The sequence below is a fragment of the Humulus lupulus genome, chromosome 4 (assembly GCF_963169125.1).
Source record: "Humulus lupulus chromosome 4, drHumLupu1.1, whole genome shotgun sequence".
NCBI lineage: Eukaryota > Viridiplantae > Streptophyta > Magnoliopsida > Rosales > Cannabaceae > Humulus > Humulus lupulus.
Window position 1 is genome coordinate 34992171 of NC_084796.1, and position 23066 is coordinate 35015236.

Consider the following 23066-nt stretch of genomic DNA (forward strand, 5'->3'; position numbering starts at 1 on the left):
AAACAATACTGAAAGGAACTAGACTTAGGAATACCTTGGATGCTTCTATGACCGAACTACACCTCGAAACCAAAATACACTACAAACCTTACTTCCCAAGTGTTTATTAAGCTTATAATGATAAAGCTTATAACCCCAACCCAAGTGTTTAATACTCTAAAGTAAACCTAACAGCTTGTAGGCTCTGAACTCAGCTTGAAGAATGAAGAAATGGCTGGGTACTAGTTCCTATTTATAGAGTTCAAGAATGAAAAGATCTTCATTTAGCTTGAATAAAATAATGGCTTTTTAATTGAAAAACATTTGAATATTCGTTCAGCAAAGGCTGAATACTCGGTCAAAAAGATTATGGCTTATCAAGAGGTTAAGGATTAAAATGAGCTCGGTTTCAAAATCATTTGAAAATGCAGCCCTAGAATTGATATATCGCCTACCATAGGCGATATATCGCCTGGGCTCATAATCCTGAGGCTCGTCAAAATGTTCGTGCGAAGTTACGTTTTTTTCGTATCCCCGTGTGACGATATATCGCCCCCTAGAGCTGCGATATATCGGCATACGCTGAAATATTATACACGTAATTACACTTTTTCAGCCTAATTTGAATTGAGTAAACAGCCTTGACTAAGTCCTTTAACGATTTCAAAGCTGGTGGTAGACTCTAGGATTTTCAAATATTGTTTTTAATAAACTATTCCTAAAAAAATACTTAATTTATCATTAAACATACACATGACAAGTGTTAATATCTTATTGGGTTTATCTAAACCTTATAGTATAATAAATATCACCTTCATAATCAGTCATATTAATCAAACCTTAGGTTATAATTAATATTCTTAAACTATAGGTTAAACTTATAAAATCTACAAGTGTTGCTACGAGTGTCCAACTAAGCCCCGGCTTGAACCAAAATCCACAGTCAAAAATATACTACAACTATTACTATTACTACTACTATCTAACTAGCTAAGTAAAGTTCTTGGACTCTACAATTCTCCCCTACTAAAAAGAATTTTGTCCTCGAAATTTACTTACCAAATATTTCTGGATACCGGCCTCGCATGTCTTCCTCCAACTCCCATGTTGCCTCCTATTCAGTACTATTACTCCATAGGACTTTGACTATCGGAATACTCTTGGACTGTAACTGCTTCATCCCTCTATCTAGGATGCTAACCGGTCGTTCCTCGTAACTCAAGTCTTTCTGGAGTGCTATCGTATCGTACTTGAGGACATGAGATGGGTCTGACACATACTTGCGTAGCATTGAGATGTGGAACACGTTGTGGCTATCTGCTAGGCCTGGCGGTAGGGGTAATCTATACGCAACTGCTCCCACTTTGTCCAATATCTCAAAAGGACCTATAAATCGGGGACTAAGCTTGCCTTTCTTCCCAAACCACTTCACACCTTTCATAGGAGATATCTTTAAGAAGACTTGATCTCCGACTTTGAATTCCACATCGCGTTGTTTGGCATCCGCATAACTTTTCTGACAGCTTTGAGTAGCAAACATACGCTGTCTAATTAGCGCTACTGCTTCTTGAGCTTTTCTAATAGCTTCGGGACCAAGAAGCTGCCTTTCTCCTACCTCGTTCCAGTGTAGCGGCGATCGACACCTTCTTCCATAAAGTAACTAATAAGGTGCCATCCCGATCGTTGACTGGTAGCTATTATTGTAGGATAACTCTATCAGCGGTAAGTTCTTATTCCATGATCCTCTGAAATCAAGTACACAAGCGCGTAGCATATCCTCTAAAATCTGTATCGAACGCTCGGACTGACCTTCTGTCTAAAGATGAAAAGCTGTACTAAGACTTAACTTAGAACCCATGGCTTGCTGTAAACTTCCCCAAAATCTCGATGTAAACACCGATCCTCTATCCGACACTATTGTCTTGGGGGTTCCATGCAACCTTACTATCTCTTGGACATAGATGTCTGCATATTGTTCCGTCGTGTATGAAGTCTTAACAGGCAGGAAATGAGCGGACTTGGTTAGTCTATCTATTACTACCCAAGTTGAATCATGATGTTTACTTGTTTGTGGCAAACCTGTCACGAAGTCCATAACTATATCATCCCACTTCCATTCTGGTACGCTAAGCGGTTGCAATTAAGCCTGCAGACCGCTGATGCTCTGCTTTCACTTGCTAGCATACTAGACACTTAGACACAAACTCTGCTATGTCCTTCTTCATCCCTAGCCACCAATAGATTGCCTTGATGTCGTGAGTCATCTTGGTCGACCCTGGGTGAACTGAGCACGGAGAACTGTGCGCTTCTTCTAGAATCGCCATCTTAATCCCTTGATTATCTGGCACGCATACTCAATCCTTATATCTCAATAATCCTTGACTTGATATTGAGAAATCTATGGCCTTGCCTTCTTTGACTGCATCCATATGTGCCGCTAGTGTGTCGTCATGCCCTTGCACAATCCGTATATCTTCTAACAGATTTGACTGGATAGACAAATTATCTAGCTTACCGACAACTATTTCTATTACGGCACTGATCAGCTCCTACTGCAGCGGCTTTCCCATTTCGGCTAGTGCTGCTAAACTTCCATAACTCTTCCTACTTAGTGCATCGGCAACTATGTTTGCCTTTCCCGGGAGGTATAGTATTTTGCATTCGTAATCCTTTACTAGCTCTAACCACCTGCGCTGCCTCATATTGAGTTCCTTCTGAGTGAAGAAGTACTTTAAACTTTTGTGGTCCATATAAATCTCGCATCGTTCTCCATAAAGATAATGGCACCAGATTTTCAACGCAAAGACCACCACTGCCAACTCCATATCGTGAGTTGGATAGTGTTGCTCGTACTCCTTCAGCTGCCTTGAGGCGCAGGCTATCACCTTGTCATTCTGCATCAGCACGCAACCCAACCCTTGCTTCGACGCATCACAGTAGACTACAAACTTGTCGTTGGGTGTCGGTACACAGAGTACTAGTGCTGAGCATAGCTTGTCCTTAAGCAACTAGAAGCTTTCTTCACATCTATCATTCCAGCTGAATCTTTGATGTTTCTGGGTCAGGTTGGTGAGCAGAGTGGCTATCTTAGAAAAGCCCTCTACGAACCTCCTATAATAACTTGCTAATCCCAGAAAGCTTCTTACTTCGGATGCGTTCTTCGGTCTTGGCCAATCCTTCACGGCCTCTACCTTTGATGGGTCTACTGCAACTCTATCCTTGGATATAATGTGCCCAAGGAACGCCACTTGCGAAAGCTAAAGCTCGTATTTCTTGAACTTGGCGTAGAGTTGATGCTCCTTTAGTCGCAATAGGATTAACCTCAAATGTTCCTCGTGCTCGACTTCGTCCTTGGAGTATACTAAGATGTCGTCGATGAATACTACGACGAATTTATCTAAGTAGTCCTTGAAGACCCTATTCATTAAGTCCATAAATGCGGCTAGTGCGTTGGTAAGACCAAAAGACATAATAAGAACTCGTCATGCGCATAACGAGTTCTAAAAGCTGTCTTAGGAATATCCTCTCCTCGCACCTTGAGCTGATGGTACCCGAACCGTAAATCAATCTTTGAAAATACGGTCGCACCTCGGAGTTGATCAAACAAGTCGTCAATCCGGGGTAGCGGGTACTTATTCTTAATCGTTACCTTATTCAGCTCACGGTAGTCTATGCACATCCGCATGCTTCCGTCCTTTTTCTTCATAAATAGCACCGGTGCTCCCCATGGCGAATGGCTCAGTCTAATGAAACCCAAATCTAGGAGTTCTTGTAGATGCGTCTTTAACTCCTTGAGTTATGTAGGTGCCATCTGGTATGGTGCCTTGGAGATAGGCTCGGTTCCCGGTACTAATTCTATCATGAAGTCAATTTCCCGAGTCGGCGGCAACCCTGGTAAGTCATCGGGAAATACTTCTGGGAATTCTTGTACAATGCGGACGTCTCCAACTTTAAGCGGTGTTTCCTTTACTATGTCTGTGATGCTGGCTAAGAATGCTTGACATCCTTTTTCCATCATCCTTTGAGCTTTGAGAGATGATATTAGCGGTGTGCGTAATCCTGAAACTTGTCACATGAAGCATAGTCTCTGGCCGTCAGGAGTCTCGAACGTCACTTTCTTGCGTTTGCAGTTGATGGTTGCGCCATGCCGTGCTAGCCAGTCCATGCCTAGTATCACGTCAAAGTCCTTGATCTCCAGTTCTATCAGGTCTCCTTCTAATTCTATGTCCTCAATCTTGATCGGTATGCCTCGTACTATCCGTGATGATAGAACTACTTTGCCCAAAGGCAACTCGGTTACAAACCTAGTTCTAAATTTTTCACAAGGTTTGTCTAGTTTTTCTATCATTCCTAACGAGATATAAAAATGAGTGTGTAACGCCCTACCTCCTTAGAGCCGTTACCAAGTGTGTTTAAAATCGTGCTTTCAACTCGCTAATCGAGGTTTTAATTCAAAACGTGTAACTAAGCCATAATTAAAAAGAAAACATTAGAGAAAGTAGTTTTTCATAGCTAATCATAAAAGTTTACACTTGGGATCCCAAAATATAGTTTAGAAAATATTTACAATACAAAACTGATCAGAGTCGACTAAACGACAAAATCTAAGTTCATTTACAAGCATCTCCCAAAATCCCCTAGCTGCGACAGCCAGGCTGGCCGGACATGTACACGCCGCCTCACACCAGCTGCGCTCATGGTTGGTTGATCTTCTCTTTACCCTTACCTGCACCACAGAGTATCTGTGAGCCGAAGCCCAGCAAGAAAACCCATAACAGATAACATATGCAATACACGAATCAAACATATAAACAGGCCACCAATAGCTAAACACATACGGCCTAGCCGTCCCAGGCGTTTACCAAGCCCTGGGTTCGCGGACCACGCCGTAAGGATATCCCAAGTATCCTATTAGGGACTCGCCCTGGCAACTCGCACCCCACGTGCTCAACGCCGCTCCTGGCCTCTTGCCGTTCTCGGCCTTGCACTCATCGTGCTTGACGCCGTTCCCGGCCCCACGCCGTTCCCGGTCTACACCGTTCCCGGCTTTTGCCGATCACACATATAATATCAAACACGATATGGCAACAAGCACAGAATTCAAACATAAACAGATAAAGAGCCATGCTCTGCAATTCTAACATATAAGGCTCGGCCCTGCATATCATTTCCATTCAACACATTGGGCTCAGCCCTGCACACAAGCTCTATGGAAAAAGGGGTTTTCTTACCTGAGTTTCGAGCTTCCTGAGCACCGATGCCCCGAGCACAGTCCGCTAACGTGAGCCTCGCCGAAATCCTAGTCACAACACATAACGATATCCGACCATCAAATTCTAACCCAACAAATAATCTCAAACCATAACCCTAACCTCCGGGACCTTGACTTCTATCAATCTGAATGATAAAATCCATCCCGAGCCTTACCCTTTAAGTTCCCAAGTCAAAAATATCATTAAAATCCTCACTGACACTAAGGGTCGCGACCCCTTCCACTAGAGCCGCGGCTAGCCTCAAAACAGAGGCTAGCTCTCCACTGACCCCTACGCGGGCCGCGGCGCGCCCTGCAAGCGTCGTGGCGCGCTTAAATTCCCTCAGCCTCCCATGGCTGCGCGCGCATGCGGGCCGCGGCACACCCCTCCTAGGGCCGCGGCGCTATACAGCGAACCCAGATTTTCCATCAGTTTTTCATCCTTTCTTCAAGCCAATTCCCACCAAAGCTAAGCCAATAATCCCAGATAATAATACCTTCATTTCAGCTCAATATTAACACCAAAACTCAACAGAATTCTACTCCAAAATACAACTAAAACACCCAAGAACAGCCTAAATTCTATCCACATGCAAAGCTTAAAACTTGGCTGAAACTTGAACATAACTTCCATGGAAAACTTACCTCTTGCTGAATTCAAACCCCTGATGATGAACCTTAATCCACAAGCCTTAAGCTTCTGAGTTAGCACAGCTGAATCCCTTGCTTATGCTAGCTTGCACCAAGAATTCCCTATGAGTTTCCTCTTGAGTTTTTACCTTAGAGAGTGTAAGAGAAAGGAAAGAAAAAGCTAACTTCAGTTCTAGGAAAGTATGGGTCGGTTTCTCAAGGTTTCTAAACAGTTCCTTTCTTTTATTGTTTTATATAACTTAAGTCTAAAGGTTACCTCAAGGCTCGGGGTACCAAAGCGTCCCCGAGGGCAAAAATGGTAAATTCCCCAAATATTCCCGCCTAGGCATTCTATCCTCAAATATATCTCCAAATATTTATTTCTATGTCCCGATAATCCCATAGCTCAACTAATACCCGAATTACCCCCCAACTTGCCCCGAGTCCGAATCTCAACCCCGTTGTGACTCTCTGGCTAACTGCTCCCCAGGACTGTCTCGGATCGTGCTGTACTGACATATCACACATATACAACATATATTTCATTTATCACATTTATGCCCCCAATATCCAAACGGGGCCCACACGCACATTTAACTCAATTAAACATGCATCATAATCATATATACACATAAATTCAGATATAAGCAAATTAAATCACTTATTGCCCTCCAGGCACACTAATCAAGGCCCTAAGCCCGATTAGCAAATTCGGGTCGTTACAGAGAGGCTCCCGAATCAAATAATACAGAACATATATTATTGAGGATAGAAACCTGACCTGTGACCGCTTTATTGCTAGCATCAGCTTCTCCTTGGGTTAAGGCAAAAACCCTGGCAGGAACCATCTTATCTTCCTTTTTCCCTTCTGTCTTGAGCTGAGGACATTCTTTCTTCCGGTGTCCTTCTTGACCACAATTGTAACATCCCTTGGTGTTTACCCGGCATTCACCAGGATGTTTCTTCTGGCACTTAGTGCACTGCGGGTACTCTACATAACCTGACCTACTGCCTCCATTGTTGGTCCTTTCCCTTTTATCGCTATCGGACTGCTTATTATCAAAATGCCTTCTTTTCTGACCGTTATTGTTGTTGCTAGACTGATTGTTGTTGTTGTGATGGTTGTTGTTCTAACTAGTCTGAGGTTGATTCTGCTGTCTAGGCTCAAGCTTACTTGCTTCTTCTTTACTATCGTTAGCCTACAGCCTTTCTACTTCTATTGTCGTCTCTAGAACGTCGGCATAAGTAGTATTTCCTGGGTTGCTAACTTAACCCCTAGCTCAATCTTCGGTCGAAGTCCACTAACGAACTTAGACACCCTCAGATAGTCAGTTGGAACCATTTCCGGTGCGAACTTAGCCAAACGGTCGAACTGCCGAGCATACTCTGCCACTGATAAACTTCTTTGCTTCAATCCAGCGAACTCCTCAACTCTTGAAGTGAGCACAGCTGAATTATAGTACTATTTGTGGAACAGCTCCATAAATTGAGTCCAACTCATGGTGGCAACATCATGTGTCTGCTGAACTAAGTCCCACCATATCCTGGCATCCTTCTTGAGCAGAGACGAAACGCAGGATATGCGGTCTGCGTTGCCTAGATTCATGTGTGTCAGGATTGGCTCCACGTTTCTTAGCCACTCTTCTGCCTCGAAGGGGTCTGTAGTCCCTTCAAAGTTTGGAGTGTGTTGCTTACGGAATCGCTCATAAACTGGCTCCATATGCTGAACTGGATATGGCGCATAGTTTGCCACTGGCCATCCCCCATATGGACCAACTTGTTGGGGTGCTAAGGCCATTTTTTGTGGTTGTAGTTGCAGCGGAGGCAGAGGCAGAGGCTGAGTCTGAGGCTGAGCCTGTTGTCGCTATTGCTGCAATAGTTCCTCGACTTATTGTCGCAGTCTGGCGATCTACGTAGCATTGTCAACTGGCAGTTTTGGAAGTGCATTGCGGCTGGCAGCAACACACACTCCCCTTCTGCGAACCTGAGGGGCTTCATTGTTCACCAGAGCAGCGTTGGAGACATTTCCGTTGGTGCGAGCAGATCTTCAGAGTGACATCGCAGCAGAGTTCCAACAGTTGAGAGAAACATGTCAGAACTTTGCCCTAATAGGCTCTAAGGGAAAACTTAATCTAAACAAACATAACTCAGACCTATTAATTATGACTTCTTATGAAAATTATATAAGCCTTCTTTATTATTAGAGTGGGTTTCTATAATTAGAAAAATAAGCCATCTTTATTATTTTCTAAGTCTGTTTCTAATCATCGTTGTTCCAAAGTTAACCATATTGAGGGAGGGCTGGGATCAATAAAATCGTTCCCACTACTATGGCCCCCTAACTCTCAATATAGGAACTTGATTCATTGATTTGTATCCACCCTCACCGAACTTAGTCATTATTTATTTTATTTATTATTTATTATGATTGCAAAAGAAAATCAAACTCATACATGATAACAAAATAACCATGATATTAATTTGGAAAAGAAAGTTTTCACTATTTACAACCATAAAAGAAAAAAAATAATAAATTAAAACAAACAATGAAACTAATTATTCTAAAAATCGGGATCTTCTATATCCGATCCTTCATCTAGCATATCATCATTTAACTCCACATAGTCCTCATTATCATGTGCCTCAAAATGCCCTCGAGGAAGGTTCGTAAAAATTCTATGATTTTGCTCATTTGTAAACTGAAATTCCATTTTTGAAGTGAACCTAATTAAGAGAAAATAATATCTCATTGCTACCGGCAATTCATCTTCATCATCCATTGTTTCCCATATTTCCTCTAAGGCTACAATTACAGTATGATAATCTCTAAATAGTCTAATTACTAAAACGCATTGCTTCGTTGCTCTCATCATGATCTGCTTAGATTCTTGGAGGTGACCTATTTCTCTGTGGAACAAAAGCAGCCTCCGAGTGATTCTTTCTAGCACTCCTACGGTGTTTCTCGGTTCTCTAATTCTTTTTAAAGCCTTAATGGCTCGGATATCCTCATAAGTTAATGCTCCGTTCATTCTTAACTGAAAACATAAAGACTAAAATCGTTAGCTATACATATAAACATAATAACTATAACTCAAACACTTACTTGGCGGTCAGATTCGGAGCTTTGAGTGTGTGTATCGAGGAGAACTTCATGCGAATGAACCATTGCTCTGATACCAACTGTAATGACCCAAGTTATTCTAGACTTTGGACCATTAATAACTATTATACATAGACACTAATCTTTAAGAAAACATACATATGAAATAATCATAACTTCATTAAAATTGTAAAACAAAAGTTAAATTACATAAAATTCATAGTAGGATATGGGATCCCATTGTTTTGAAAATAAAACATAACATAACTTAAATCTTAAATAAAATGGTTACAGTATTAAGTGCGGAAATACATAGAAATCATAATTAAAAGACTTAAACAACTTCTTCCTTGAATCGTTCGCGCAGTCCACCGATTCCATTCTCCCTCAATACACAATCCCAAGCTGCCAAGAATCTTCCCGCCGCCATTCTATTTTCCTACACATATAAAACATAAAGGAATGAGCCTAATGCCCAGCAAGGAAAATCTACTACAAGCATGAAACATAATCATACACATAAACTATGAACATATATCATATACTATAACACATATATCATAATTCTAACCCATGTACATGGTGACTATTGGGGTTTGCTAACTAAGCAACTATAAGCCTCAAACTACAATGAGGTTTGCTAGTTAAGCAACTATAAGCCCCAAAAACATAAAAGTGTTGGGGTTTGCTATATAGCTACTATAAGCCCCAAACATAAATATATCATAACACATAAAATCATACTATAGCATAATCATAACATATTAAAATCATAGCACATATCACTAGGAACTATCATATTTTCCTTACCAAAATACCGGGATGATGAGAACAAGGTCGGGATTTTGGAACACTCCTAAAAACCATTAATAGAGAGATGAGTATTCTAAAAGAAAAGAAAAGAAAAGAATGAACTAAACCATCGGGAAGATACTTACCAACAAGAATCTAAGTTCAAAGAACTTAGATGCCTAACAAAGAATAAAGAATACTGAGTTAGGATTTGAGTAGAGAAAACTATAAAAACTAATGAAACAATACTGAAAGGAACTAGAATTAGGAATACCTTGGATGCTTCTATGACCGAACTACACCTCAAAACCAAAATACACTACAAACCTTACTTCCCAAGTGTTTATTAAGCTTATAATGATAAAGCTTATAACCCTAACCCAAGTGTTTAGCACTCTAAAGTAAACCTAACAGCTTGTAGGCTCTGAACTCAGCTTGAAGAATGAAGAAATGGCTGGGTACTAGGTCCTATTTATAGAGTTCAAGAATGAAAAGATCTTCATTTAGCTTGAATAAAATAATGGCTTTTTAATTGAAAAACATTTGAATATTCGTTCAGCAGAGGCTGAAGACTCGGTCAAAAAGATTATGGCTTATCAAGAGGTTAAGGATTAAAATGAGCTCGGTTTCAAAATCATTTGAAAATGCAGCCCTAGAACCGATATATCGCCTACCATAGGCGATATATCGCCTGGGCTCATAATCCCGAGGCTCGTCAAAATGTTCGTGAGAAGTTATGTTTTTTTCGTATCCCCATGTGGCGATATATCGCCCCCTAGAGCTGCGATATATCGGCATACGCTGAAATATTATACACGTAATTACACTTTTTCAGCCTAATTTGAATTGAGTAAACAGCTTTGACTAAGTCCTTTAACGATTTCAAAGCTGGTGGCAGACTCTAGGATTTTCAAATATTGTTCTTAATAAACTATTCCTAAAAAATACTTAATTTCTCATTAAACATACACATGACAAATGTTAATATCTTATTGGGTTTATCTAAACCTTATAGTATAATAACTATCATCTTCATAATCAGTCATATTAATCAAACCTTAGGTTATAATTAATATTCTTAAACTATAGGTTAAACTTATAAAATCTACAAGTGTTGCTACGAGTGTCCAACTAAGTCCCGGCTTGAACCAAAATCCACAGTCAAAAATATACTACAACTATTACTATTACTACTACTATCTAACTAGCTAAGTAAAGTTCTTGGACTCTACATTCCTGCATACATAAAAATAAAGGAATGAGCCTAATGCCCAGCAAGGATAATCTACTAATAACATAAAACATATACATAAACTATATCATGAACATACACTATAAACATATGTCATATACTACAATGGTCATTATACTACTTGGGGCTTGTTAACTGAACAAGTCATATGCCCAATAGATTGATGGGGATTGCTAGCCAAGCAAGTCATATGCCCATAATTTACTGGGGCTTGTTAGTTATACAAGTCATATGCCCAAGGTCTATAAACATAATGTAAACATAACATAACATAACATAAACATAAACATAACATATCATAAAAACATATAAAATTCTATCCTATTTTCCTTACCAAAATCAGGATATGAGAACAAGGACGGGATTTGGAACACTCCTAAAACCAACAATAAGAATAGTGAGTATTTCTAAAGAAAGAGATGCAAAGAAATGAACTAAACCACCAAAAGGAGACTTGCCGAAAAGAAACCTTAAGTTCAAAGAACTTAAATACCTAACCAAGAATTGAAAACAATGAGTTAGGATCTGAATGAAAACTAAAGAAAATTAAAGGAAACTACAGAAACATACAGAAATGAACTTAAGATTAGGAATACCTTTGGATGTACTAGCACCGAACTATACCTCGATATAGAAAAACACACTACTTATCTTACTTTCCAAGTGTTTATAATGCTTAAAATGATAAAGCTTATATCCCAACCCAAGTGTTTATCACTCTATAATAACCCTAGCAGCTTGAAGTCTCTGAACACAACTTGAAGAATGAAAGAATAGGCTGGGTACTAGGTCCTATTTATAGAGTTCAAAGAGTGAAAAGATCTTCTTTTAGCTTGAATAAAATAATGAATATTAATTGAAAAATATTTGAATATTCGTTCAACAGAGGCTTAAGACTCAGTCAAAATGTTCAGAGGCTGGTCAAGAGGTTAAGGAATGAATTGAGCCCGGTTTCAAAAACGTTTGAAAATATGGCCCTAGGGCCAATATATCGCTCATTGTAGGCGATATATCGCCTGGGCTTATGACCCGAGTGCTCGTCGTTTCGTTTGTTCGAAGTTCACGTGTTTTTCGTATTCCCCGTGTGGCGATACATCGGGTCCTAGGCTGCGATATATCGGCATACGTGAATATATTAAACACGTAATTGCACATTTTCAGCATAATTGAATTGATTAATTAGGTTTGACTGGGTAATACGAGATTCCAGCAAATTTTGGAAGGGTCTAGAGCTTCTATAAACTTCTATTTTTGAATTATCCACTACAAATGCTTAAATCCTCAAATAAACAAGACTATGACAAATGTCATGCTCTTAATGGTCTTGGGAGGTTCTATAGTTTTCTAGAACTTTCTTTTATTTAAACTATATTTAAATCCTTAAATAAACATGCACACGACAAGTGTCATGATCTTATTAATTCTATCTAAACCTTATAGTATAATAAATAACATCTTTATAATCGGCTATATTAATCAAACCTTATGTTATAATTAATATTCTTAAACTATAGGTTAAACTTATAAAATCTATAAGTGTTGCTATGAGTGTTCAACTAAGTCCCGGCTTGAACCAAAATCCACAGTACTAAACATACTATAACTCCTACTAGCTATTACTACTACTACTATTATCTAACTAGCTAAGTAAAATTCTGGGACTCTACAATTCTCCCCTACTACCAAGAATTTCGTCTCCGAAATTTAATTACCAAACAAATTCGAATACCGAGCTTGCATGTCCTCCTCCAACTCCCACGTTGCCTCCCGTTCAAAACTACTACTCCATAGGACTTTGACTATCGGAATACTTTTGGACTGCAACTGTTTCATCCCTCTATCTAGAATGCTAACCAGTCGTTCCTCGTAACTCAAGTCTTTATGGAGTGTTATCGTATCGTACTTGAGGACGTGAGATGGGTCTGACACATACTTACACAACATTGAGATGTGGAACACATTGTGACTATCTGCTAATGCTGGCAGTAGGGCTAATCAATATGCAACTGCTCTCAGTTTGTCAAATATCTCAAAAAGATCTATAAACCGGGGACTAAGCTTGTCTTTCTTCCCAAACCGCCTCACACCTTTCATAGGAGATATCTTTAAGAAGACTTGATCTCCGACTTTGAATTCCACATCACGCTGCTTGGCATCCGCATAACTTTTCTGACGGCTTTGAGCAGCGAGCATGCGCTTTCTAATCAGCGCTACGGCTTCCTGAGCTTTTCTAACAGCTTCGGGACCAAGAAGCTGCCTTTCTCCTACCTCGTCCCAATGCAATGACGATCGACACCTTCTTCCATAAAGTAACTCATAAGGCGCCATCCCGATCATTGACTGGTAGCTATTGTTGTAGGAGAACTCTATTAGCGGCAAGCACTTACTCTATGATCCTCCAAAATCAAGTACACAAGTGCGCAACATATCTTCTAAAATCTGTATGGTATGCTCAGATTGACCGTTAGTCTGAGGATGAAATGTTGTACTAAGACTTAACTTAGTACCCATGGCTTGCTGTAAGCTTCCCCAAAATCTTGATGTAAACACTGATCCTCTATCGGACACTATAGTCTTATGGATTCCATGTAGTCTAACTATTTCTCGGACAAAAACATCTGCGTACTGATCTGTGATATACGTAGTCTTGACAGGCAGGAAATGAGATGACTTGGTTAGTCTATCTATTTCTACCCAAGTCGAGTCGTGCTGCTTACTTGTTCATGACAAACTCGTCATGAAATCCATCGCTATGTCGTCCCATTTCCATTCTGGTATGCTAAGTGGTTGTAATAAGCCTATAGGCCGCTAATGTTCTGCTTTCACTTGCTGGCATATTAAACATTTAGACACAAATTCCGCTATATCCTTCTTCATTCCTGGCCACCAATATATTGCCTTGATGTTGTGAGTCATCTTGGTCAACCCTGGGTGAACTGAGTATGGGGTACCGTGCGCTTCTTCTAAGATCTTCATCTTAATCCTTTGATCATTTGGCACGCATACCTGATCCTTATATCTCAATAATCCTTGACCTGATATTGAGAAATCTGTGGCCTTCCCTTCTCTAACTGCATCCATATGTGCTACTAATGTGTCATCATGCCCTTGCCTAATCTGTATATCTTCTAACATACTTGACTGGATCGACAAGTTAGCCAGCTTACCGATGACTACTTCTATTCCAGCATTGATCAGCTCCTGATGTAGCGGCTTTTCTATTCCGGCTAGTGCTGCTAAACTTCCATAACTCTTCCTACTTAGCACATCAGCAACTACATTTGCCATTCCCGGGTGGTATAGGATTTCGCAGTCATAATCCTTTACTAGTTCTAACCACCTACGCTGCCTCATGTTGAGCTCCTTCCGAGTGGAGAAATACTTTAAGCTTTTGTGGTTCGTATAATGGCGCCAGATTTTCAACGCAAATACCACCGCTGCCAACTCCATATTGTGTGTTGGATAGCGTTGCTCATACTCCTTCAGCTGCCTTGAGGCGTAGGCTATCACCTTGTCATTCTGCATTAGCACTCAACCCAACTCTTGCTTCAACGCATCACAGTAGACTACAAACTTGTCGTTGGGTGTCGGTACACAAAGTACTGGTGCTGAGCATAGCTTATCCTTAAGCAACTGGAAGCTCTCTTCACACTTATCAGTCAAGTTGAACCTTTGCTGTTTCCGGGTCAAGTTGGTGAGCGGAATGGCTATCTTATAAAATCCCTCTACAAACCTCTGGTAATAACCTGCTAATCCCAGAAAGCTTCTTACTTTTGATGCATTCTTTGGTCTTGGCCAATCCTTCACAGCCTCTACCTTAGATGGGTCTACTGCAACTCCGTCCTTGGATACAATGTGCCCGAGGAATGCCACTTGCGAAAGCCAAAATTCGCACTTCTTGACTTGGCGTAGAGTTGATGCTCCTTTATTTGAAACAAGACCAACCTTAAATGCTCCTCGTGCTCGTTTGCATCCCTTGAGTACATCAAGATATCATCGATGATCACTACGACGAATTTATCCAAGTAGTCCTTAAAGACCATATTCATTAAATCCATAAATGTGGCTAGAGCGTTGGTAAGACCGAAAGACATAACTAAAAACTCGTAATGCCCATAACGAGTTCTAAAGACTGTCTTGGGAATATCCTCTTCCCGTACCTTGAGCTGATGATACCCAGACCGTAAATCGATCTTTGAAAACACGGTCGCTCCTCGGAGTTGATCAAACAAGTCGTCAATCCGAGGTAGCGGGTACTTATTCTTAATCGTCACCTTATTCAGCTCACGGTAATCTATGCACATCCACATACTTCCGTCCTTCTTCTTCACAAATAGAACCGGTGCTCCCCATGGAGAATGGCTTGGTCTAATGATACCCAAGTCTAGGAGTTCTTGTAGCTGCGTCTTTAACTCCTTGAGTTCGGTAGGTGCCATTCGGTATGGTGCCTTGGAGATAGGCTCGGTGCCCGGTACTAGTTCGATTGTGAAGTCAATTTCCCGAGTCGGTGGCAACCCTGGTAAGTCGTCAGGAAATACTTTTGGGAATTCTTTTACAATGTGAATATCTCCAACCTTAAGTGGTGTTTCCTTTACCACATCTGTGACATTGGCTAAGAATGCTTGACATCCTTTTTCTATCATCCTCTGGGCTTTGAGAGATGGTATAAGCAGTGTGCGTAGTCCTGAAACTTTTCCCATAAAGCAGTCTCTGGCCGTCAGGATTCTCGAACGTCACTTTGTTGCGTCTGTAGTCGATGGTTGCGCCATGCCTTGCTAGCCAGTCCATGCCTAGTATTACATCGAAGTCTTTGATTTGCAGTTCTATCAGGTCTCCTTCTAATTCTATGTCCTCAATCTTGATCAGTATGCCTCGTACTATCCGTGATGATAGAACTACTTTGCCCGAAGGCAACTTTATTACAAACCTAGTTCTAAATCTTTCACAAGGTTTGTCTAGTTTTTCTATCATTCCTAACGAGATATACGAATGAGTGACTCCCGAATCAAATAATACAGAACATACATTATTTAGGATAGAAACCTGACCTGTGACCACTTTATTGCTAGCATCAGCTTCTCCTTGGGTTAAGGCAAATACCCTGGAAGAAACTGATAACTCTATGATATAGAGTTATTTATTTGACTTTTACACTTAATTATGCATAAAAAGAGTGATGATTTAGTGTTTGTTTGTTAATTTTAAGTTGTTATCTATTTATATAATTAGTTTATCTAATATTGGAGTCTTACAATGTTTTGGGTTTAAATTGAAATTAAATAACTAATCTTGTTCTAGTTTTCTATGTAAAAAGGGAATCAAGCGATCCATGAAAGGATTGAAGAAGAAAAATTGGAAGTTTGGTTTGGAAGTAAAAGCTTAAACTTTTCAGATTGTTAAAATTCATGCTGCAGCATGCTGGAGCTCGCTTACTGACGTGGAAAATTAAAGCCAGCTGTGTCATTTTCTTTAAATTCATGCCAAGGTGGCAGGGGTCCAACAGTGGCGCCAACTGGAGTGTTTTGGAAAGAAAGGTGGCCCAAATTAGTGGGCCTAAGTGGAGAAAAAGAAGGTGGGCTGTCTAATTTTGGAGGCATCATTCTTTATACCCTAATTAGGAGAAAGAGAGTACCAGCTGTATCTGTGAGGGTGGCAGCCATTGAAGACTTATCATTAGAAAGAAAAAAAAAGTACAGAAAAGAAAAGAAGGAAAAAAAAGGAAGTACATCCATTGATGGAGAACGAGAAGGACAAGAAGGATTCACACATTATATATATTGGATTTGTCTTAATTCTTCTTCTTTAATTTTTGTATTTTCTAATTTCGAATAGCTATTTTAGAACCCATGAATATCAATTTTCTATTTTAGATTTTTTATACTAATTTGACTATGAGCTAAGCTTTTTGAGACTTGAATGGTTAAAGAACCCTATGTCATAGTTATTAAAGTTTAAATGCATACTTACGTAAATTCGCCATTGTTCATTCAAGTGTTGTTCATGATTATTGTTTGTTGTTGTTTGGCCAACAATGACAAATTATTAAGCTAGATTTAATTCTAGAAAGGTTGAATGTAGTAGTTTGTACTTGAATGATGCAAGAGCATAACCATTGTTAGGTTGTTCATAGTGAGTAGAATAGGAGTATTTTACTGACCTTGCATAACTTTTGAAAATTGGTGCTTGTATTTGTGTTCTTAAGTCTCATTTGATATAGGAATATATTTAATTGGATGGTAGAACTATATTCACGAGTTTTGGAAAAATCTGGTGAGCCTATTGGGAATTCTAGTTAACACTGGTGCGATTTGCTAAATTTAATGCTATAGCATTCTGGGCAGTTTTTGACATGGGGGATTTAACTATTCAAGTCCAATTTTTCCATTGATAATTCTTCTTGCTGTTATTTCTCTAGAAATTGTGGTTACTTTTAAGCATATTTTAATTTCTTCTATTTTATTTTAGTTTCAACTACTACTAAATTCAGTTCTTAAAATTTCTAAGTTGCAAGTAATTGGTGTTTACATTAAACTTTTTAATAACAATCCCTGTGGAGACAATTCACTTATCATTGTATTACTTGTGTTGGACTGTGTATACTTGCGCATATAATTTCCGCAACAAGTTTTTGGCGCCGTTGCCGGGGATTGAAATTTAAATTTGTGTAATACCAATTATTTTGCAATTTATTTTTCTGTGTTGTTCTAATCTTGTTTGCTCAGTTTTGTGAATTTTTGGTAATACTCTAGTGCATGAACGAGCAAGAAGACCTTGAACTAGCTCCTATTGACCCCGAAATTGAACGCACTTTTAGAAGAAGGAGAAGGGAACAAAGGGGTCAAAATCGTTTCAATATGGCTGATGAGATTGAAGGGGTTGGGGATGCCCATAATATTGATAACGTCATTGCTTTGGCCGATGATAGAGAGAGGGCCATAAGGGAGTATGCTGCCCCTATGTTTAATGAGCTCAATCCGGGCATTGTGAGTCCCGAAATCCAAGCAGCCCAATTTGAGTTAAAGCCTGTCATGTTCCAAATGCTCCAAATGGTTGGTCAATTTAGTGGGCTGCCAACGGAAGATCCTCATCTCCACCTTCGTTCACTTTTGGAGGTGAGCGATTCTTTCAAGCTATAAGGAGTAAGTGAAGAGGCCCTAAGGTTGAAGTTGTTCCTGTTCTCTTTGAGGGATCGAGCTAGAGCTTGGCTCAACACCTTTCCTCCCGACTCGGTAACTACATGGAATGAGTTGGCTGAAAAATTCTTGATGAAGTACTTTCCTCCTACCAAGAATGTCAAGTTTCGCAATGAAATCATGTCTTTTCAGCAGTTAGAAGATGAATCTTTTTGTGAAGCTTGGGAGAGATTTAAGGAATTGTTGAGGAAGTGCCCGCACCATGGGATTCCACATTGTATACAAATGGAAACATTCTATAATGGGCTCAATTCTTCCACTCGCATGGTGTTGGATGCTTTAGCTGATGGGGTTATTCTCTCTAAGTCCTACAATGAAGCCTATGAGATTTTGGAAAGTATTGCTAGCAACAATTATCAATGGTCCAATGCTAGAGCCTCAACAAGTCGAAAAGTAGCAGGTGTACTTGAAGTGGATGCATTGACCGCTTTGACTGCTCAAGTTTCATCAATGACTAACTTTCTCAAGAACATGAGTTTGGGGGGAATGGTACAACCAGCTACTATGGGACAAGTTTCCAATGTGTCTTGTGTCTATTGTGGAGATGGACACACTTTTGAGAGTTGTCCTTCAAATCCCGCCTCGATTTGCTATGTGGGGAATCAAAATGCCAACCGTAACAACCCATATTCAAACTCTTATAATCCGGGGTGGAGGCAACATCCAAATTTCTCATGGGGGGTCAAGGAGCTAGTTCAAGAGAAGCACCAATGCAAAACAAGCCAACATATCCGCCAAGGTTTTCTCAACAACCACCAAGAGTGCAACAACCTCCTCCTCCTCAAGTATCTCAATCAAGCTCTTTGGAGAGTTTAATGAAAGAATATATGACCAGGAATGATGCTGTGATTCAGAGCCAAGCAGCCTCCTTGAGAAACCTTGAGATTAAAATGGGGCAATTGGCTAATGAATTGAGGAATAGGCCGCAAGGCACCTTGCCTAATGACACCAAAAATCCAAGGAGGGATGGCAAAGAGCAGTGCAAAGTGGTGACTTTGAGGAATGGGAAAAATCTGGAGTTAAATGGGGAGAAAGATAAGCGAAAAAATGAGCCCACTTCAATCCAAATTGGTGAAGAGAAGAGTGAAAAGTCAGCAAGTTCAGCTGTTGAATTTACCCAGAATGCTACAGCATCCGTTCAGCAATCTGCAGTAGAAAAGTGTTTGAGCGAGCCACCTCCACCATTTCCTCAAAGATTCCAAAAACAGCAACAAGATGGCCAATTTCGAAGGTTCTTAGACGTTTTGAAGCAACTCCATATCAACATACCACTAGTGGAGACCTTGGAGCAAATGCCTAATTATGTGAAGTTCTTGAAGGATATTTTGACAAAGAAGAGGAGGCTTGGTGAATTTGGAACGGTTGCTTTGACTGAAGGTTGTACTGCTATTTTGAAGAATAAAATTCCTCCAAAGTTGAAGGATCCAGGCAGTTTCACAATTCCAATTTCTATTGGGGGACGAGAAGTTGGTAAAGCTCTTTGTGATTTGGGAGCTAGTATTAATTTGATGCCCATGTCCATTTTTAAGAAGTTGGGAATTGGAGAAGCTAGGCCAACTACACTCACCTTGCAATTGGTTGACCGTTCTATGGTGCATCCAGAGGGAAAGATTGAAGACGTCCTAGTACAAGTTGACAAGTTCATTTTTCCGGCAGATTTCATTATTCTTGACTATGAGGAAGATAAAGATGTATCGATCATTTTAGGGAGACCATTTCTTTCCACCGGGAGGACGTTGATAGATGTTGAAAAATGAGAGCTCACCATTCAAGTTCAAGATGAACAAGTCACATTCAAGGTTTTTAATCCTATACGCTCTCCTAATGAAGTTGAAGCTTGTTTGGCCATAAGTGCTTCTAACTTCAAGTTGATTGAAAAGATGCATGGAAAGTATAGCAATGGAGTCAAGAAAAAGGTCCCTTTTGAAGAAATTGAGAAAGGTGGGGAGCCATGGATAAGTAAGGAAAAAAAACCATCTCATTCTCCAAAGCTACCGAAGAAAAGGAAGAAGAAAAAGAAACATAGTATAAATCCTCAATCACAAATGTTGGAAGTTGGGAATAGAGTGTTTTTCTAAAACTCTCTAGTGAAATCAAGGTGTGATGGTGGGTTCTTAGTGAGCAAGGTGTTTCCCAATGGTGTAGTGGAATTATATGATGAGCATTTGGGAAGAGCATATAAGGTAACAAGGAAAGAAGCAAAGTTTGGGGGAAGCGAGGTTGAGCAATACCAAACCTCGGTTTCCTTGAAAGATCCTTAAAAAAATGAAGTTTGGGTTGCCATGGCTTTTGGAGGATTCATTTGTAAAGCAACTCAAAGAAAGAAAGAATAAAAATGCATTGAAGTCTAGGGTGAGCAATGTTTTAAGTTTGGGGGTGTGATAACTCTATGATATAGAGTTATTTATTTGACTTTTACACTTAATTATGCATAAAAAGAGTGATGATTTGGTGTTTGTTTGTTAATTTTAAGTTGTTATCTATCTATATATAATTAGTTGATCTAATATTGGAGTCTTACAATGTTTTGGGTTTAAATTGAAATTAAATAACTAATCTTGTTCTAGTTTTCTATGTAAAAAGGGAATCAAGCGATCCATGAAAGGATTGAAGAAGAAAAATTGGAATTTTGGTTTGGAAGCAAAAGCTTAAACTTTCCGGATTGCTAAAACTCATGCTGCAGCATGCTGGAGCTCGCTTGCTGATGTGGAAAATTAAAGCCAGCTATGTCATTTTCTTTAATTTCATGCCAAGGTGGCAGGGGTCCAACAGTGGCGCCAGCTGGAGTGTTTTGGACAGAAAGGTGGTCCAAATTAGTGGGCCTAAGTGGAGAAAAAGAAGGTGGGCTGTCTAATTTTGGAGGCATCATTCTTTATACCCTAATTAGGAGAAAGAGAGGACCAGCCGTATCTGTGAGGGTGGCAGCCATTGAAGACTTATCATCAGAAAAGAAAAAAAAAGTACAGAAAAAAAAGAAGGAAAAAAAAAAGGAAGTGCAACCTTTGAAGGAGAACAAGAAGGACAAGAAGGATTCACACATTATATATATTGGATTTGTCTTAATTCTTCTTCTTTAATTTTTGTATTTTCTAATTTCGAATAGCTATTTTAGAACCCATGAATATCAATTTTCTATTTCAGATTTTTTATACTAATTTAGCTATGAGCTAAGCTTTTTGAGACTTGAATGGTTAAAGAACCCTATGTCATAGCTATTAAAGTTTAAATGCATACTTACGTAAATTCACCATTGTTCATTCAAGTGTTGTTCATGATTATTGTTTGTTGTTGTTTGGCCAACAATGACAGATTATTAAGCTAGATTTAATTCTGGAAAGGTTGAATGTAGTAGTTTGTACTTGAATGATGCAAGAGCATAACCATTGTTAGGTTGTTCTTAGTGAGTAGAATAGGAGTATTTTACTGACCTTGCATAACTTTTGAGAATTGGTGCTTGTATTTGTGTTCTTAAGTCTCATTTGATATAGGAATATATTTAATTGGATGGTAGAACTATATTCACGAGTTTTGGAAAAATCTGGTGAGCCTATTGGGAATTCTAGTTAACACTGGTGCGATTTGCTAAATTTAATGCTATAGCATTTTGGGCTGTTTTTGACATAGGGGGATTTAACTATTCAAGTCCAATTTTTCCATTAATAATTCTTCTTGTTGTTATTTCTCTAGAAATTGTGGTTACTTTTAAGCATATTTTAATTTCTTCCATTTTATTTTAGTTTCAACTACTACTAAATTCAGTTCTTAAAATTTCTAAGTTGCAAGTAATTGGTGTTTACATTAAACTTTTTAATAACAATCTCTGTGGAGACGATTCACTTATCATTGTATTACTTGTGTTGGACTGTGTATACTTGAGCATATAATTTCCGCAACAGGAACCATCTTGTCTTCCCTTTTCCCCTCTGGCTTGTGCTGGGGACATTCTCTCTTCCAGTGTCCTTCCTGACCATAGTTGTAGCATCCCTTGGTGTTTGCCCGCCATTCACCATGATGTTTCTTTTGGCACTTAGCACATTGCGGGTATTCTACATAACCCGGCCTATTACTTCCATTGTTCGTCCGTGCCCTTTTATCTTTGTCAGACTGCTTGTTGTCACGATGCTTTCTTTTCTTACCATTATTGTTATTGGACTGATTGCTGTTGTTGTTGTGGTTGTTTCGATCATTTTGAGGTTGACTTGGTTGTTTAGGCTCAGGCTTATTGGCCTCCTCTTTACTAACATTCGCCTGTAGCCTTTCTACTTCTATTGCCGTTTCTAGAACATCGGCATAGGTAGTATTTCTCGGCTTTGCTAGCTTAACCCCTAGCTCAATCTTCGGTCGAAGTCCTCTAATGAACTTGGTCACCCTCAAAAAGTCAGTTGGAACCATTTCCGATGCAAACTTGGCTAATCGGTCGAACTGCCGAGCATATTCTGCCACTGATAAACTCCCTTGCTTCAGACCAGCGAACTCCACGACTCTTGAAGCGATGACTACCGAATTGTAGTGCTTTTTGTGGAACAGTTCCACAACTCAAGTCCAAGTCATGGTGGCGACATCGTGAGTCTGCTAAACTAAATCCCACCATATTCTAGCATCTTTCTTTAGCAAAGACGAAAAGCAGGATATGCAGTCTGCGTTGCCGAGATTCATGTGCGTCAGGATTGGCTCCACATTTCTGAGCCATTCTTCCACCTCAAAGGGGTCTCTTGTCCCTTCAAAGTTTGGAGTATGTTGCTTACGAAATTGCTCATAAACTGGCTCCATGTGCTGAGCTGGGTATGGCGCATAGTTCGCCATTGGCCATACCCCATATGGACCAACTTGATGGGGTGCTGGGACCATTTGCTAAGGTTGTGGTCGCGG

The 23066-nt window shown here is 39.7% G+C and overlaps 1 protein-coding gene and 1 non-coding gene across 2 annotated transcripts; one reads left to right on the plus strand and one right to left on the minus strand.

Annotated features, from left to right (window-relative positions):
* Positions 1-18299: 18299 nt before the first annotated feature.
* Positions 18300-18406, minus strand: LOC133833614 (small nucleolar RNA R71). Its single transcript, XR_009892985.1, has one exon. It is a non-coding gene; the product is annotated as a small nucleolar RNA R71 (small nucleolar RNA).
* Positions 18407-18461: 55 nt separating this feature from the next.
* Positions 18462-20275, plus strand: LOC133832069 (uncharacterized). The gene is made up of 4 exons (XM_062262457.1): positions 18462-18982; positions 19033-19667; positions 19800-19888; positions 19997-20275. Exons 1-4 carry the CDS (start codon positions 18462-18464, stop codon positions 20273-20275), a joined length of 1524 nt encoding a protein of 507 aa, XP_062118441.1.
* Positions 20276-23066: the final 2791 nt, after the last annotated feature.

Bases quoted from the DNA above. Each gene is read 5' to 3' on its own strand.
- LOC133832069 (XM_062262457.1), top strand. From the start codon at position 18,462: ATGGTGTTGGATGCTTTAGCTGATGGGGTTATTCTCTCTAAGTCCTAC. The intron at 18,983-19,032 runs GTATCTCAATCA...ATATATGACCAG, and splicing joins AACAACCTCCTCCTCCTCAA to GAATGATGCTGTGATTCAGA. The intron at 19,668-19,799 runs GTAAAGCTCTTT...TGGTGCATCCAG, and splicing joins TATTGGGGGACGAGAAGTTG to AGGGAAAGATTGAAGACGTC.